General features: G+C 41.2%; 3 protein-coding genes across 6 annotated transcripts in view; 1 reads left to right on the plus strand and 2 right to left on the minus strand.

The window, feature by feature from the left end:
* Window positions 1–7,585, minus strand: part of avl9 (AVL9 homolog (S. cerevisiase)) — a 28,385-nt gene extending 20,800 nt beyond the window's left edge. For 2 of the 4 annotated variants that reach the window (XM_040043878.1, XM_040043876.1), the window contains exons 1-3: window positions 7,472–7,585; window positions 5,542–5,718; window positions 1,340–1,460 (exon numbers count right to left, since the gene is read on the minus strand). In XM_040043878.1, the coding sequence (XP_039899812.1) occupies window positions 1,340–1,460; window positions 5,542–5,625 (205 nt within the window). In that variant the 5' untranslated portion in view covers window positions 5,626–5,718; window positions 7,472–7,585. Of the gene's footprint in view, window positions 1–1,339; window positions 1,461–5,541; window positions 5,868–6,581; window positions 6,662–7,471 lie in introns of those variants that run through there. The other 2 variants (XM_040043877.1, XM_040043875.1) reach the window with 2 other exon arrangements.
* On the plus strand, window positions 6,663–8,356 carry lsm5 (LSM5 homolog, U6 small nuclear RNA and mRNA degradation associated). The gene is made up of 6 exons (XM_040043881.1): window positions 6,663–6,763; window positions 6,867–7,004; window positions 7,517–7,612; window positions 7,842–7,869; window positions 7,955–8,027; window positions 8,123–8,356. The coding sequence occupies exons 2-6, from the start codon at window positions 6,968–6,970 to the stop codon at window positions 8,153–8,155; spliced, it is 267 nt and encodes an 88-aa protein (XP_039899815.1). The 5' UTR covers window positions 6,663–6,763; window positions 6,867–6,967; the 3' UTR covers window positions 8,156–8,356.
* A 7-nt stretch (window positions 8,357–8,363) lies between these two features.
* On the minus strand, window positions 8,364–13,156 carry psme2 (proteasome activator subunit 2). Its single transcript, XM_040043880.1, has 11 exons — window positions 12,986–13,156; window positions 12,667–12,699; window positions 12,492–12,554; window positions 12,306–12,392; window positions 10,928–10,976; window positions 10,729–10,826; window positions 10,556–10,624; window positions 10,357–10,424; window positions 10,205–10,259; window positions 8,879–8,965; window positions 8,364–8,693 (listed from the first exon to the last, which is right to left on the minus strand). Exons 1-11 carry the CDS (start codon window positions 13,031–13,033, stop codon window positions 8,613–8,615), a joined length of 738 nt encoding a protein of 245 aa, XP_039899814.1. The 5' UTR covers window positions 13,034–13,156; the 3' UTR covers window positions 8,364–8,612.
* Between the last annotated feature and the right edge of the window lie 185 nt (window positions 13,157–13,341).

Here is a 13,341-nt window from a genome sequence, read left to right on the forward strand (position 1 = left end):
CACCAACGGTGATGAGACAGCTTACAGGGAGGAGGTCAGCGCCCTGACCCACTGGTGTCAAGACAACCATCTCACCCTCAACGTCGCAAAGACAAAGGAGTTGATAGTGGACTTCCGGAGGTGCAGAGAAGTACACACCCCCATCACCATCAGCGGCGCTGCTGTGGAGAGAGTGAGCAGCTTCCGGTTCCTTGGCGTACATCTGGCTGAGGATCTTACGTGGTCAGTACACACAAACAAAACAGTGAAGAAGGCGCAGCAGCGCCTCTTCTTTCTCAGGAGACTGAAAAGATTCGGCATGAGCCCCCGCATCCTCAGGACCTTCTATCACTGTGCCATTGAGAGCATCCTCACTGGATGCATCACCACCTGGTATGGCAACAGCACCGCCTACAACTGCAAAGCTCTCCAGCGAGTAGTGCGGTGCTCTGAACGGATAATTGGAGGTGAGCTTCCCTCCCTCCAAGACATCTACAGGAAGCGGTGCCTGAGGAAAGCGGGGAGGATCATCAAGGACTCCAGTCACCCCAGCCATAAACTGTTCAGACTACTTCCATCAGGAAGGAGGTTCTGCAGCATCCGGTCCCGTACCAGCAGACTGAGAGACAGCTTCTTCCACCAGGCCATCAGACTGCTGAACACGTCATAGACACCTCAGCTTCACTACTGGAACTTTAACATTATGCACTCCATACTGTACAGTAACGCCACTGTTTTGCACATGTCTCAACTCTGTATATTTTATTTTATATATTTTATTTATTGTTTACTCTATTTAATTTGGAAAATATGTGTACACACACACACACACACACACACACACACACACACACACACACACACGTAGAAAAATATTTAGTATACACATCCAGAAATGCATACATTATTATATATTGTACATATATTTATTAGTTTCAGATGTAGCCATTCTTGTATTTTGCTTGTTTACATTATTGTATTTTGCACAACTCTGTTGCTTGTGAAGCTCGCACACAAGAATTTCACTCACATGTGCTGTACCAACGTACCTGCACATGTGATGTGACAATAAAAGTGATTTGATTTGATTTGATTTGAACTATTCGTGTTCACATTCACATAACCAGTAACACACGTCTTTGGGCTGTGCTAGGAAGCTCGAGTACCTGGAGACAAGTGGAGAACATGAAAACTCTACACAGGCCCATAAGCAAAGCTTCAAGCTTCAAAAGCACGTTTGAAGTCTCAGCAGAAAAATGCTCCATTTGTAAACAATCTGTCAGCACTCTGCAAATGAAGTAACACTGGGATCTTTGTAAGACTTCATAAGACTTAATTACAAAGTGAGTTTGTGCCGTACCCTCCTGGTAGTTGTGTGCTCCGTCAGGAAGAGCCAGGAACGGGAGGTACTTCCACTCTTCTGGGAGCAGGTTGCTGTCATGACCCTCGTCTGGCATCAGCGGCGGGTAAGAAAATTCGACCTGAGGAAAGAACGGAGAAAGAACAACACCTCATTTAGGCTGTTTTAGCTCACACGGGTAATCTGCGAACAGACTGAATACAAATGAGGACGTTTGTCAGTTTGAAGTCATGGAAAATTTCCATCACTTGCACTGAATGACCTCACATGTGTTTTCCTAATCATTTTACCCTCACCTCAAATGAAAACTTAATGAGGTGCAGGAGGTGCAGTTTGCCACGTCTTCTTACTGTGATGTTTTGTGCCGGACGTTTAGCTTCACTGAGGTATTTTAGTGACTGTAATCGTAATAAATTTATACAGGGATGCTTCTCTAACGGCTCTAATTGTGTTTATCATAGTTATACTGCTTCCTGTATCTGGGACACATATTCTAAAATCTAATATCACTAATTATGAGCCGTTTGTGTATTAAGTACCCGCTTTAAGGCCTCTAAAGTAATAAATCTTCCTACACGACATCTGTTTGGAAGGGTAAAGGTAGACAATGTGGTAAAAAACATCACTTTACTACAGCAGTTGGAGTTAAAAAGAAAGACGTGGCTTGCAAAGTGCTTCACAAAATGAAAGTAATTTATAGAAACCAGATTTTATTGTCATAGTGTAACATCTGTAGTTTGCATGTGGGCTTAAAATGAAAATCTAAAGTTACACATGCATCTGCCTATTAGAAAGTTATGGTATGCAGTGGAAGACACAGCAGCAGCAATTTACATCATGTTGATCATTAATTTTCCTGTTTAGTTGGACGGTGCATGCTATTACCGTCTTTCCGTTAATAAAAGACACTTCAGTGTCCCTTCTGCCATAGGAGTCATTAGTAATGTGAGAATTCAGCCAGCTGCTATAATGGCTCGATCATTTCACTCAGACAGGAAACCGTCCGAAGCAAAACTCAACCACAACTGTAGTGTCAAAGGCCGCCTAGAACATCATCCCAATGAAACTGATGGTGCAGAGGAATAGCCTAGAAACAGGCCTGCAAAGCAAATACCATGCACATCCTGGAAGCAGAGGATTTATGAGCAATCACTCTCCTCAAGCCAACTTGGTGTCACTGGAGTGGCAAAAAGAGATCCAACTAAATCAGAGAAGGCTTTGGATTAAGAGTAGACTCATGGGGGCAGTCAATAACAAAACAACAACAACAACATCTCAATGTGAAAAACACTGAAGACCCAATAAATGTAAAAAAAAAGTTCGAAACAGATGTTTCCCACACCTTTTCAAATATTTCTGTCCAAACTTTTGGTCCAATTATTCCAAAACCTGGCCAAATGTGTTATTCAGGATAATTGAGTTTATCCCAACAACACTTTCCAGGTGATTTACTGGTCGGCCAACATTCACACCCTCACCAGCAGCCACAAGCTGTGGGTAGAGACCGAAAGAGTGTAGAGCTGTTCCTCCACATCAGGAGGATATATGACATTCAGGCATTTGACCCAGATGCCTCCAAGGTGAGCTGTTTCAGGTATGTGAGGAGACCTCGGGGGAGGAGCTCAAAACCAGCTCCTAGCATCACTTCGCACTGCTGCACACAGAAACAGCAGTACTATCAGGTAATCAAACTTAATTCTAATGACAAGAGAAAGAGAACGGCATGTCTCCAGCTCTTTTAATCAGCTTTGCTCCTTTCTCTACTGCCATTGATCCTTTCTCTACTGAGTCGGGTCCTAATTGAGGTTCCCATATGTGAAAGCACTTGAAATAATTACTAACGCTCAGCAACAGTGACTTAAGTGTACCTTAGAAAGTTTCATATACACATCACATTTCCTTACTCGTGAAGCAATGAGAGAGAAGTAAAGTAATCTAACTACAAAGAATGAGTTAATTCAAATGCAATTGAAAAACAAAAACAGCGGACCCACACACTGCTTAAAGATTAAAGTTAGATTACAGTTTTCACACAGCTGAATAAACGACACACAGAAAACTGATTGAACAGAAGTGTGAGATGGTCGAGAATTTACTCCAATGTCCTGTTATATCTTAGATAGCAAGGAGCAGACGGCTGAGTTTATTATTAAACTTCACTGAGACAATCTGCAGATTTCATTAACAGTTTAATAAACTATCATCTTGTCTTTATTTTTAGTTAGCACAGACCTTAAACACTTCAAGCTGTAAGCTAATGATAGTTATATAAGAGCAGACGCTGGTGCAATAAGATGCATGTTTTACGTCCAATGGACGCATGATCTGATTAGTCGACTAATCGCAAAAATAATCAGGTGACTAGTCGACTATCAAAATAATCGTTTGTGTCTATGGATGAAATGTCTAACTTTGGACCGAGCTCCACATTTTGTGGCATTTTCATGCAAATCTGTCCATGAATTACTATGTAATCCTCCAAACAAACAAACTAAGCCAACTGCAAAACATGTTAGGGTGCAGATTTTTAATGTATGTGCCAATGTTTCTTAATGTACTGTTAAAAATAAACTTTGCAGATGCAAGGAATTAAAAAACTTTCAATGCCTTTATCAGGCTCATTTGTGCATTTTTATTTGTGTTTACATGCTTAAAAGTAAGTGGGAAAACATAAGTAAACATATTTCTGTGTGATGGATGTTCCTGCTGCATCACTGATTAAGGTTTCCAATAAAAAATACATGTAAAAGGCCTCGAAATCCTGCCAGGCAAGCAGATGGACAGCAGGTGAATAAGAGGAGGAGGGCGGTTGTGAAAGAGAGGCAGAGAAACGGATTAAAGAGCCAGGAACCCAATCTTGTGCAGCCCAGCAGGAGATCGCTGACCCTTATCCGATAACCTCCACCACCTCCATCCCCGAGTGCAGGCCCATTAAAGGCAACAAAGACTGCACACTGGGTGCTTTATCGGGGCTCTGGTCTCATCTTTACATCAGGAGAACTGCTGTTTTATCTTTGTGCTTGAGCAGCAGCTGTTTGCAAAACCGCAGAAAGAAAAACAGATGGAGAGCGGAGACAACAACACCACCACTGAGGAGGAGGAGGAGGAGGAGGAAGTTCAGTGTGTAACTGCACATTTAATGAAATTTGAATCAGCAGCAGCAGAAGAAGAACAAAACAACAATGTGAGAGAAAATTAGAATGAGTAAAGCAGGGTGTTAAGCTCACTTTACATTAACGGCCACACAGAGTTTGGTCTTAGGTGATGATTTGTCAGGCAAATTATTTTCACAATTAAACAACTGCTACAAATGTGAAATCTTGTAAACCCCCCTGGTGGACGGCCAAAGTTTCATATGTAGTAAAAATCCTTAAAAAGATAAAAAATAAAAAGGTAAACACTGAGTGCTACTGCCCCTCAGCAAGCTTCTAGAAGTTAGCCAATCAAGAAACAGCAGGTTTAAACGGAAGGGGCTCTTTAAAGAGAGACTTTGTTTCAGGCAGAGGATAAACTAACCAGTCCTGTAAAGGGCCAGTGCAAGATCGAGCAGGAGTTTTTAAAACTTTTTAGCATGCAAATCTGCTCAAGTGCTGTCCTAGAATAATGAGTCAGTAATGCCAGTAATGGCACAAAACATATTTTTCACTTTTAAACAACAACTCCTATAATAGTGACAGTTTCAAGTGTCTTCTTTTGACCAAAAGGCCCTAAATATTAAGTAAACAATGACATGAGACCAAGAAAAGGTCTCATGTCATTGTTTACAGCTCAAAGAAAACCTGAACTGATTGATTAATCGGCTTGTTTGCTCCATTTTTGTGCATACCCAGATACAAACAGGGTCCAGGAGCAGTGATGATGAGTATGCTGCAGCCTGTGATGAAAACACTGAACTGTTGGCAGCAGGGCTGGTGTTATGTAACCCTGTGAGCCCACAGCAAACAGCTGATCTTAACCCCTCTTCACTGACAGGGAAGCCAGGCAGTGAGAAGTCTGTAGTTTTTACTGTTTTTATGTTTAGAAATGTCCGCATTACTGCAGGACTGTGCATGCGCTGTTTAAAAAAACAAAAGGCATAATAGACACGTAAGTTGACACTCGTACCGTACAGAAGTTTAGTGAAAATGCACCTTTATGTCAACTCGATGTGAGGACTCGGTTAGCAGTTAGCCGATGTTAGCTGGGAGCAGGGGTTCACGTACCTGGCAGCCTTTTTTGTGGTGAAATCCAACCACCACGATGTGCAGCACCGGCCCCTTCCCTTCGTCTCTGCCCTGAGGCTCCATCCCCGCTGCTGTACCCGCAGTCTAGCGTTGTTTTAGCTCCGGAATTGGATGTAAACACAGCTAACCGAGGCCGACTTTTCTGTCTATATCTCCCTGAATATGTGACAGACAGACAGCAGCACAGCAGAGATGATTTTCTCTTCCGCTTAGTCCCCACTGGCCAAATGTGCAAGAGCATTCCCCGCAGCGCACTTCCGTTTTCGCTTAGCGAAATTTAAGTTTACAGTTAATTGCTCCCCAAGGACAGTCTTCAGTAGAGTCAATGGAGCACATTTACTTAGACAAAACGTTCTTAAGTGTGCAGACAAACGCCAACGTTTTTTTTACAGTTTTCAAAATTTCTTCATTGATATTAAATTCAACTTAAAATAAAATGTCAGTTGAATTTAATTTACCTTAATAAATTCAGGTTTAATGAGATAAATGTCAATCTAGACTTTAAAGCTAGCTTAACCAAAAATACATTAATTTTTACTAAAATCGAGACCTGTAAAGTATAATTATTTAGCTAAGTTGTGCTTACTAGCTTTTAACTGATTAACTGTTTTGTTGCCTATCTTATTAAATTACTTTTTAGCTAAGGTTTCCAATTGTATAATGTTATTAATATAACGTAATAAAAACATTAAAATGACAGATTAAAGTTTTAATTCGCTGTTGACCAATATAACATAATATAATTAGATAACAGTTAACAATTATGTTGAGTGTATTTTTTTTTCTTAAGCAGGACAGAATGAGTTTAAAAGCTTTAAATGCAATCAGGCTGAAGTTCTTGTGGAAAAAGTAATGAGTTGACTAACATTTCCTTCATATTTTCCTTCATTTCAATCTGGAATTTCATTGATATTGTCAGACAGCTTGCCCTAGAATAAAGTCCGGATAATCTGCATCTAAAAAATAGATAGTTAGCTTAGCTCTTGTGTTTCCCGCTCAATAGACAACGTGCATGTCACCTTAAATTCCACCTGTCAAGGAGAGATGAAGCATAAATATCCGCGGTCAGATTTTACAGGGGTGAATTATCTTGATCTCTATTCTGTTCTCTTTTTTAAACACAAAAATGATGTCATGTGTTCCTCGACACAACTTGCGCCATCGTGTGGAGACATACAGAATAATTTAATATCACCTTCAGGTGTGTGTGTGTGTTTTGTTTGAATTTTTAAAAAGTGTATTATATTTGGTTGCAACCATGAATGTTTGAATTTCTTAAAAAGGAGACTCTTTTGTTTCCCCAGAGACGAAATTCTTCTGGATTGATTGATCTTGTCTGGCTGGCCCATTACTGTTCGTCTGTCGATTACTTCTGGCTTTGTGGAGGGAAGTCTCTTGATTGAACATGTCGGCTACAAACCCGTCGCAGCTGCTCCCGCTCGGTTTGTAAAATCTCTATGATGCTGTGTTTTGTTCCTGACGTCTGTGGGTTTAAATGAGGCTGTTCCGAGTCAGCGTGCGACGGCCGCAGTTTGAGCCGCGGCTCACTGAAAATCATTTTGTAGGCAGATGTTTGCTAGTTAGCATTAGCATCACGCCGGTAGGGAGCTAACGCTGCGGCTTTACTCTCTACAAGCACAAACAAAATGCTTCTTATTTGGTTTAGTTTATTAAAGTAGCAGAGAGGGCAGGTTTCTATCTGAAAATTTACAGATTACTGGATTATCGTCTATTGCCCTATTGGCATGTTCAAAATAAATTTAAAAATTACATTGTCGTCTTTTTTATTCTATTTAGTTATTAAAAATTTATAGTATTTCAAAGGGTTAACTGTTGAGTCCTTAACAAAGAGAGACACCAGTTAATAAAGTAGGTAGGTAAGTGAAGTGTAAAAAGTAGAAACACTCACCTGAATTACAGGATGTGTAATTTCTCTGTATGTTTCCTTTTGCAGAGCTTGTGGACAAATGTATCGGCTCCCGAATTCACATCGTCATGAAAACTGACAAAGAAATTGTCGGCACCTTGCTGGGCTTCGATGACTTCGTCAGTATCTTTTAATTAAAACGTGTCCAGATGAGCGAGTTAGTGCACGCCTCAACACCAACAATGTACAAAGTCTTACTGTATTGTGCTGCACACACCATCGACTGTTTGAAGTCATCCATGCTCACAGGTGGAGCCCATGCGATGAGAAGCAGTACGAGAACTATTGTGTTACTTTTTGTTTCTCTTTACTGTTTATTGTTACACAGTTTGTCTTTAACTGTGTGTGTCAGACATGGTCCTGGAGGATGTGACAGAATTGTAAGTACTCCTGTTACATTTTTACTCTAACTACACCTTTTCTCGGGTTCACCGCTGACTATATTTATAAACAAATGTGTTGCAGTGAAATAACACCAGAGGGGAGGAGGATAACCAAGCTCGACCAGATCCTCCTCAATGGCAATAACATCACCATGGTAAACAAACAAACGCCTGATTGTGTCCCATAATCTCCCCCGGTGTTTTAAACCTTCACAGGATGATTTATGGCTGCATATTTTCTCTTCTGCAGCTCATCCCCGGTGGAGAAGGACCAGAAGTATAAATGCCCGGAGGCCGGTTAACCTTCCTGTGTTGCTGTTCCTGACTTTATTATGTAATTATTATTGTTGATGTCTTGTTTTTTCTTTGGGTTTTTCCTCCTGATCCTGAATGAGAAAGATATTTTTGTAATAAGATTCCTCACTGATGAGAGGTGCACATGCCGAAAAGTTTTTCTTTGTTAAAAATAAATCTGAGGATGTCACACAGTCTGAAAAACACTTTTCTTTATTCATTCTTTACCACACAACTTAAAATTTAGTGCAAATCTTGGTATAAAACGAAAGTGTTACCATGAAACAGCAGAACTAAAAAAAACCATCCAGTTGTTTATGTATTTATTTTAAATGTTTATCAAACAAAGAGCCGGATACTTGATTGATATTGAGTTTAGCAGGTGATCAATGCAGCTGAAGGTTGTTTAAATTCATCCCAGTGGCTTTTCCCGTTCCCCGGGAGCCTCAGTACATCGAGGGCTTCTCCTCTCCTTTTGGGTTGGTCACCTTCTCCAGGTTTTTGCTGATGATGTCATAAAGCTCGGCCTGAGGAAAACGAGCAGAGATGCAGATTAATAATTGACTTACAGCAGCTAAAAATACATTGTTAGTGATTAAACTGTTTGAAAATCAGTTTTTTAATCTTAGAAAAACTCAAATATTTTATTTAAGATCCATTTTTTTCCATGGTTTTAAGTATTTGGGAGGAAATATAAATGTAGGCTTCTTACGTAGAAGCCGCGGATGTCGAGGACGATCACTCTGATATCCGAGTAGATGGCCTCGTCCTTCTCGTGTACGAGTGAGCGGTAGTCCATCTGAGGGCAGAAGAAAAAGAGTTAAAGGCAATTTTTCATATTTCCTTTTTGTGTCATAAACTTCGAGGCTTGTTGGGATGTTCAGTGACGAAAAAGACTAAAACCAGCTAGTGTTCATCCATCTCTGAGATCTTTGTGTCTTCTCTCAGGCTTTAAGCTCATATTCAGCGTATTTACCTTTGCAGCTCTCATCCACACATGTATTCAGTCTTGCTTTTACTGACTTTAATCCATTTTGAATGGAGTTATCTGACTAATGTGACTTGCTGTGTGTAACAGACAAGAATTCTATGATCGGGTTTGGTGCGTGAAATTCTGGCATCTAATTAGTTTGTTATGTCACAGTAATTAGCAGGCATGTCTGGACAAGTGGCAAAAACTAACAGTGGTGGCCAAAATGCTAAAAGTGAGACTTCAAAGTGCTGCTATCATCCACCTTTTATACTGTTCAAATCTGATACTGGCATTAAATCCAGCTGCTCTTTCCACTTGAAAGAAAATTTCCCAAAACTCATCCAGCATCACTTCCTCTGCTCCGTGTGGTGGTCAGGATGCACAATGTTAGAAAACTATGGGAACCACTGCTCCAACTATTATATGAGAAAGATTTTTAAGGGCGTTTTTTTACACCTATAGTTTGTTATAACTTTGGTCCGAATCATTTGATGAGTTTGCAAACTTGTAGCTTTTTTCCTGTGATTTGGCTTCTTTTCACCCAGAAAAGAATCCAAGTGAACTCCAAACAAACCAAAGTGCATGATTACAAAAACGTGAGCACATTCAGTCCCCGTATTGGCCAGATGTGCCTGGGGTGGGAGCGACAAAAGTACAAACAGGAACAAGGTGCCGTGTTCTGGAGGATTACGTTCATTTCATAGCTAGTTGCTAACCTGTACAGACCTTCGTCTACCTTGTCCACATCCCAGAATGCAAACCACATGTAGGTACAGGGAGATGTTTAGCTTATCTAGCAACGTACACCTGGCAGTTTAGATTATGGTCAGAGTGCTTTCACAACATAAACGAACCATACGGGAGGAACACTACCTCCTCCAAAGGGTCTTTATTACTGTGCTCACATGTGCACAAAAGAAACGCAACGGGGTGCAAATTAAACCAGAGTTCAGTTTGAATGAACTAAACACAGCAGGTGTGAAAGCACCCTAAGTGTGTTTGAACTCTGTGGCACGATGTTTGCAGTCTGCGTTCGAATGTAGAAAGGCAGAGATCATCACTCACCACATGAGTTTCCTTAGAAGCTTTGGCCACAGCATCCCCCCTCTCTGTGAAGTACCTGAGGATTTAAACAGTAGTGATGAAAGGCTCCACTGTCAGTAAAATGACACAAAGGCAGCTGCCGCGCTTTAAAGAAGGATTTACGTCCAACCTACTTGTTGATGTTGGTCTGAAAACCGTCGACTTTGGTTCTCACTGCAGCGATTCTCTCCAAGATTTTCTCCTGTGGTTTAAACAAAAAAAAAAACCTTAAAGGTCAACGTATTTCTTTATCACATTAATCCAAAAGTTAAAATCAGTGGCTTTATATTCAATTGAAATGAAAGAGCAGCCAATTAAACAGACGACGTATACCTGGATGGCAACTCCGAAGTCATTTCCATCCTCTATCTTTGGGATGAGGTGCTGAATCCAGCAGGTGACCTGCAGTTTGAACCCAGAGCATTAATCCTCATTTTAAAATCATTCTCATATTGTTCCTGTCTTAGAGCATCAATCAGCCCTCAGAGCGGCAGTGATTCACTCACAGTGATGATGGTCTCTCTAAAAGCGACTATCTCTGGTTTCACTCTCTCCAGCACCATCGTGATCTTCTCGTTCCCCTTGATGAAGCCACACTTCGGGGCTGAAGAGCAGAGAGAACAGATGAAGCTTTTGTTCCCCGCCCCCACAGACATCACATGCTACCTTTCAGTTTTCACATGTGTGACTACAAAAATGCCTTACGCTTCTTCTTCTTCTTCTCGTCGTCTTCATTCTTGTCGGTCTCCATCTCCTGAGAGAGACGTTTTTTTACAGAGTGAGAAAAGATCGGGCGTCTTAAATCAATTAAAAATGTGAAAAATCAGATGTCACAGTTTGTGCACAGCCTTCCTCCTTCTTTTATAATCCTATCTGTGACCCCACAGCAACATGGCAGGGTGGGGTCATTTTTTGATAATCATAGCACATGTTTTGATGTCTCCATAGGTGCTAGACCCCTTTTTCCTCCTGCAAGTGAGGAAGCTGAATATTTGCACTCACATTAATCCAGTTAAAATTCATTCAGAGCCAATAAAGACACATTAAAAGGTCAAAGCAGAGAGATGTGAGTGTGTCGGTCGACTGTGTCAATTAATGCACTAGTGAAGAGCACGTCAGAAAAGTAACTTTCAGTATATTAAAAAATATAACTGAGATTTCTGGAAGGGCAAAGCTTCTGGTCTCTAATGTCAATAGTTTTCTCAGAAAATTTGAGCTTAATTTTTGTGAAACTGTTCCCTTGATTTCAACAGTTTTAAGGAATATTATGTGCCTTGTATATGACAAGCTGCAACCAAATATCAGTCCTCTACCTGCAAAGCGGGGTCTTTACAGGCCTCCAAATCTGCTGTCAGAGATCAGACTCTAAGCTTCTGTCACTATGTTATCCCGAGCTTCACCCTGAGAGTCTCAGGGTGTTTTATTTTAATTCGATAAACAGAGATGAAATGAACCAAAAGTTACCGACCTTCACTTATCCCAACTTCTGACCATAACTGACCTTTTCTTATTCCTTCTGCATGATATTATAAAGATAAGTTGTTATAATAATGTAATTAGTAGCGTCGTCCTGAATCTTATCTGGATGTCCGGCTCATTATAATTCACGAGCCTCAATTAAAGTTGTCCAAACCAACCCAGATTTATTTTAACATGCGTTGGTACAGCCCAAGTTAAATAATGTTTTATTACATGTGCATTTCAAATCACAGTGATTGTGTAAAGCTCCAGAAATATTAACTTCCACGCTTGTGTAGTAAAGTGAGGATATTAGAAACTCCATGGCACTTTTCATAGCTGTGCAGATAGCAGTCTACTAATCAAAAGGTCGGTGGTTCGATCCCCGCCTCCTCAAGTCTACGTGTTGAAGCGTCCTTGCGTGAGAGGCACGGAACAAGTTCTTGTGTCAGTGTTTGGGTCAATTAATGTTGCCGAATGACCCAGTTTTTCAAAGTAAAAGCCTTCTCACCATTTTAGTGGACTGAAGCACATTCATATGGAATGAGTGATCTCAAACACATTCATGTTGGCCATGTTTAGTGAAAGATGAAGCTAAAAGCGTGATAGGCTGCGGCGCTCTCACCTCGTCCTCGGGGGAAGGAGGGTCTGGTATGGGGATGTCCAGAGGAGCCCTAAGAGAAGCTGTTTCTGTGATGCTGAAGCCCTCATCCTGACATAATAATCAAATAAAAGACAAACACAAGGACAAGAGTGAAGAGCAGTTTTCCCAGGTCAAAGGTCACAGAGGCTGTCAGTTAAAATGCTTCACCTTGAGCAGAGAGTCCAGCTTTATGATCTTCAGAGGGATGAAGTCAGAGAAGAGAGTTTCTGCCTGGAAACACACACGCGCGCACACAAAGAGGGGCCTCAAGTCATTATTAAGTCACAAAAGTTGGTTTATTTCAATATTTTACTAATTTAACGCAATCAATGTGTCAACTGACCTCCCGATACAGAGCCTGGCGGAAGTTGTCCACCTGTGGAGAAAAGGTGAGCAGACTAAATAAACCAACTAAAACACGGTTCAAGTGCTGACTCACGTTTGTGAAAAGCTTTACTTTCGTTTTCCTGCCCGCTGCGGGGGACTTTCCGCTGCTTTTCAACTATAACCGCCTGCTTTCAAACACACCGGGGCTCAACACTCACACCAAGTCCGCTTTAAAGTCACTGCAGGCCGCCGGGAAGCCGTTTAGCTCCTTTACCTTGCAACCTGCCCTCCTCAGAGAGCGCTTACTCCCAAAAAGCAAAAGCTCACCGACTTACCTTCCCCGCAGTCGTGCTGCTTATTTTCAGAGTCGCTGCCTTTGACATGACTAAAGAAACTTTTTTCAGGAATATATTATCATAAATATATCCGCTGGAGCGGTTTAAATGAAGTCCGACGGCTGCAGCACAGGACAATATGTCTGTCTTGTGGATTTTTTTATTTCCTCATTCACTTTGCTTTCGATTTGATATCGGATGCGCCTCCTACTGACTCCCTCCTCCTCTCCTGGCACAGCCTCAGCTTTCAAACTTGAATATCCTGTACATGGCAACCCAGTACACGGTACAGACACCGAGAGGCGTTTACAGGATTATTTAAGATGAAGGCGGTTGTCTGCAGAGCAGAATAGTGA

This window comes from Simochromis diagramma, unplaced genomic scaffold (genome assembly GCF_900408965.1).
Source record: "Simochromis diagramma unplaced genomic scaffold, fSimDia1.1 OVJJ01000602.1, whole genome shotgun sequence".
In the NCBI taxonomy this organism is placed as follows: Eukaryota; Metazoa; Chordata; class Actinopteri; order Cichliformes; family Cichlidae; genus Simochromis; species Simochromis diagramma.